Genomic DNA, 5,185 nt, shown 5'->3' with positions numbered 1-5,185 from the left:
TTAGTTAGTTAGTTACGTAAGTAACGTAACGTACGTACGTAACGTTTAAACTTTAAATTTAATTTTAATTTAATTTAGTTTAGTTACGTAGTACTTCTTCTCTCTCTCTCTCTCTCTCTCTCTCTCTCTCTCTCTCTCTCTCTCTCTCTCAAAATTTAATAAACGGCATGCATTTTCTTGAAATGTACATGATTTATTACTTCCCTTATATAATACTGACTAATTTAATAATGGCCAATTTAATACTGAAAGTAGGTAATTAATTATTGTCTTTTAGTATTTTAACTAGTATTGAATGTTGATTGTAGTATAGATTTCTATACAGATTATATCAAATTGATTAAATATTTAGACTAATTTATGCCACTATTCATAATATTATGTTATATAAACAATTTATATACGTTCATATTTATATTTATATTTATGTTATACATTTATATTAAATCAGGCAGATTATATATTTACAAGTAATTGAAATAATATCTCTAAAAAGTTAGTTTGGTTTTTTGTTATATGAATTTCATTAGCTCAATTATATATAAGAACGATATTTGATTTTATATGGTATCCTTTAGCAACGATATCCCTCAAGATGTGATACATTTAAATTAATTTTACACCTAAATGAAATTATTAATCGATTTCATAATTGCAGTTTATGAGAGCGCCATAATGGGACAATCGTTAACCACATTTTATTATTGTGAAACTTAAAGTCGGAAATTGATGAAAGGGTGTAATCAAGTTATAGAAGATGTGGATAATTAAAAATTAATTCAATACAGATCGAGAAAAATTAATCAAACTTGACGAGCGCGAAAAAAACATTCGTGACTTGACTTTCACACGATACTCAAGTCTCATTAATATCAAAGTATTTTCCATGAGCGAAATTATATTGCAAAATCAAATTTATTACAATTAATTTCTTTTAATTACTTTATAGAAAGGTGAATGTTAATAAGCAATAGATCACCTTAAGTGATACTATCTTTTCCGTTTTTATAATAAAATAAATATACAAAGAGAAAAATAAATGGAAAGAACAATATAATGAAAATGTAGGGAAAAGAAATAACAGAAATAAGCGTCATGCAAAATCTGACACATATTTTCCGATAGAATATTAGAAAACGAGAAAATATTGCAAAGTATAAAACGTCCTTATCGTGTAAATCTTTTTCTATTTTATGAATTCGCAAATAGCTGAAGAAAAGTCTTTTCGCGACAAAAAAGAGCGCAAAAGTTATTCTTTTACCATAAATTCTTGCCTCGATAAATGCGACTATACTCGAAACCGCCAATACTCGCATCTTTGAATCGATTGAATACCCTTCAACTATTCAATGCAAGTTGTATGGCATTCAATAAGGCATCTGACAAAACACGTTTATGCGTATCTCGTTTATATGCGACTATCTGACTGGTGCACATTAATATCCTAAACATGTTTCATCATTTCACGAATATGTATACTCGAAGGGAAGAAATAGTTCTGCTACAAATTAATTTCGGCGCGATAGAATTCTAGTTTCTCCTCAACGTGCAATTGAGATCATAATACATCAGATTCTTGCTTCTTCGACATAAACAGTTCTGCCCTAATTACTTAAAGTGCATCTTTGCACGCTCCTTAGAAATTGCATGTAGGTAGTTCTAGATGCATTAAATGTATGGCAATGTAAAATTATATTATTCGTAACTAAAAAAGATATATTATGTAGAATACATTGGAACGAACTTTGTTTTTTTCATAAAAATATTACCTAAATTCCTTACTTAAGTAGAAATTTAAAAAGCTTGAAAATTTTTAAGTAGAAATTTAAATTGCTGAGAGCTTTGCATTTTCGAGAATTCACTTACTTTGAAAACGTCGAGAGATACAATTTTTAACGCATCATTTCTGTAGTTGTACGATTTCGTGAAGATGGATTTTATTAAGTATACAGAGTGAGTCATAAATATGTTTTAAAATTTCGCATGTTTTTGGATAAAAAGAAAAACAAATAAATATTCTATAAATTTCAAGCGACAAATGCTTTGTTATTGAAATAATGAATACAAATGATGTAAAATAATGATTAAATAAAAGCACAAGAAAACTATTTCTTTCATGTGTAGAAAATCATAACAAATTTATTTTTTTAAAAAAAGGTCAAAAAATGATGCGTGCTTTTCTTAGAAAAAACTGTTACATAAATTATTATGCGCGCTTGTATGTGCAACCAACAAAAATATCCACATGAAACTTTTAAATAAAGTCATTATTTGATATTGTATTTATGTCCATTATTTCGATAACGAAGATTATGATCTAACGTTTATATTGGATGTATTTGTTCTTCCTTTGCACGAATACGTTCATAAAATTTTAAAATGTTTATAATTCATCCTGTATAAAAGTATTACGTATATGTGCTCTCCGACTGCATTAAAAATGATCTGCTTGCTCGTATATATCTCGCAGATGAATGGAAAGCAGCGAAATAGACGGATTTTTCCGATATAAGCTTCATAAAATCCAGTTTAGCATTGGCCCTTGTGATATGAGATTCATTAATGTTAATGGATATAGTAATGAATATAGTAATATCAAATCATGATACTATTTTATTTAAAAGTTTGAAGTGGATGTTTATTATTTATAGGAGATGCTCGAAGTGTCCTCCATTTTTCATATGAAAGAAAATATCTGATTTGATATTCAATTATTTAAAATTTATTCATATCTAATTTAGCCTTAATCTTCGTAATGTGATACTCAGAGAAATAAAAAGTAGCTCGTTGCATATACACACCTGCTTGAATTCCTTGCGGAAATTGTCGTTGAGCCAGGCGTAGAGAAACGGATTATAACAGGTGCTGCTCATGGCGATGCAGTGCGACATGAAAAAGCAGAGTTTGTAGTAGGACCAGTCGTTGGCATACGAATAGAAATCATCGACGACATTGACAATATTGAGCGGCAACCAGGATACACCGAATATAGCAACCATGGCGATCAGCATCCGATTAGTCCGGCGTTTCCTCTCGCGATCCGCTTCTTCACGCTTGCTGGTCTTGGTGCCGGGTTTGGCACGCGCCCGATCGTTCAGCTTAATCGATACGCATATATAGCAAAAGGAGATTACAAAGAATGGCACGACAAACTGGAGTATCGATGTAAGCGAACTGAAGACCTTGCGAAATGGCTCACTGGGCCAATTCTCCTCGCAGAAGGAGATATACGTCTCCTCTAACTGCATGTAAAGCCCATATGGCAAGGTAAGTAACAATGCGATCACCCAGATACTCACGATGATCGCTAAGCACATCTTAATCTTCATCCGCGGATGGAACGGATAGATAATCACTAGGAACCGATCGACGGCTATGCTTGTCAGCGTGAGCGTACTGATGTACACGCTGACGCCCTGGGAATAGGGCACCAGGTGACAGAGAGTCTTCCCAAAGATCCAACCGCTCAAAAAAGTGTACAGAGGAGTAAAGGGCACGGCCAGTACGCATAGCAGCACGTCGCTGAGCGCGAGATTCGTGATGAAGAGATTGGTGACGGTGTGCATCTGGCGGTTTCGACCGACGACGAAGACTACCAGCACGTTACCGAATATACCCAGCACGAAGATAATGATGTAGAACAAACAGAATATTATTTGCACCGACAAATTCGACGTTATGTCCTCCGACACATAGCTATAGTTGCGCGCTGACGAGTTCTGCATGATGATTAATATTACCGACGACGTTATTTGCGTTATACCATTATTCACGATGCATTTTTGAAAAGTGTTAGATCAGTTATTCATGTTACACGACAACTTCCTCTTCTTCTTTCTCCTTCTTCTCCTTTTTCTCTCTTTTTCTTTGTTACTATTCCGTCGAATCGATCATACGTCAGTGATACGCTGACGCGGATGAATTCGCTGATGGTCCATCTCTCAGAATGCGAGGCGGAAGAGATCCGGTAATGCAATTCGACAAGATGGGAATTATCCGGAAGAAAATCCAAATGATGTATACTTCGTTGATCACGAGAGAGAAGTGAATTAATTTCTCATGGAGCTCCTCGCTCATTAACGTTAACAGCACTGCTGTTATTCCACGTGGCGGACGTTCAGGCGTCGGAGAATTCTGATAAGCGAGTTATAGCCTCAGATAAGGAGATTAACTCGAGTTTCGTGCCGCGGTATCCTTGCAGAGCCAACTGTTTGAGGGCATCGATTACACTCGACGCGTACGCAAGCTTTGCAACTCTTGCTCGACTTCTGCCGAGATAATCCTTTAAGCACGATTTAATTTAAGTTTAATTCTCTGACATTTTAAAGATAGATTAATGAGGTGTATCGTGCTTTTATCTCTTATTGAATATTTAATTATTTTTTTATATCACATCAATTATAAAAATTCGTTTCATCCATCGTTTTTTAGTATCCGAAGTTAAAAATATTTTCTTTTTTCCACGATAAGACCATTTTTCAAACAAAATTCACGTTGAAGAAAATAGCCAATTTCATAAATAAATGATGAATTTAGAGGTAACATTCAATTGCCTTGTTCATTAATTTACAAGGCAGCAATGAATAAATATTTAATTAAAGAGCATAGTAAAGGCAGACAAGCGGGAATGCTACTAAAAAGCCAAAGGGCGTTGTATATTTCATTTTACTCCTGAATTATAGTATAATAGCTTTACGCTGCTCTTTTCGACAATTCACAACAGAGAAATACTCAATTGTCTAAAGTCATTTATATTAAAATTTCTTTGACTATTTACAAATACGGTATGTGAATATTATATGCTTGCTGATATATTAATAGAAACGTCGATTGCATATCATTTGTTGGGCGTTCATGTTATACTCGGAGCGAATGGCAGCGACAGTAAGCAATTAATATGTTTCGCGACAAAACTTTCAAACTTTCTGGGAAACGATGGTCGTTTCTCTCGCTGAAACAAGACATTGGAGAGCAATTAGGAGCACCGATTATGACCTGGTCGGTGTGGGCAAAACCGTCAACAAAGTTTGGTGATGTCGTCATCACCGTCATCAAACAAGCGTTTCGGAAAGTTTCGAGCGGTCGACAATACCGGCCACGTCATGCTTCACGAGTCTTGGAAGTGAGGAGAGAGAGAGAGAGAGAGAGAGAGAGAGAGAGAGAGAGAGAGAGAGAGAGAAGAGAG

At 34.5% G+C, this 5,185-nt stretch overlaps 1 protein-coding gene across 1 annotated transcript in view; it reads right to left on the bottom strand.

Moving 5' to 3' along the window:
* Positions 1 to 3,725, bottom strand: part of LOC105620441 (prolactin-releasing peptide receptor-like) — a 4,218-nt gene extending 493 nt beyond the window's left edge. The window contains exon 1 of the mRNA XM_012201935.1: positions 2,802 to 3,725. Within this exon, the coding sequence (XP_012057325.1) occupies positions 2,802 to 3,725 (924 nt within the window). The remainder of the gene's footprint in view (positions 1 to 2,801) is intronic.
* Between the last annotated feature and the right edge of the window lie 1,460 nt (positions 3,726 to 5,185).

Source organism: Atta cephalotes, assembly GCF_000143395.1.
Source record: "Atta cephalotes unplaced genomic scaffold scaffold00002, whole genome shotgun sequence".
NCBI classification, from domain to species: Eukaryota; Metazoa; Arthropoda; class Insecta; order Hymenoptera; family Formicidae; genus Atta; species Atta cephalotes.
This window is presented reverse-complemented; position numbering and strand designations above follow the sequence as displayed.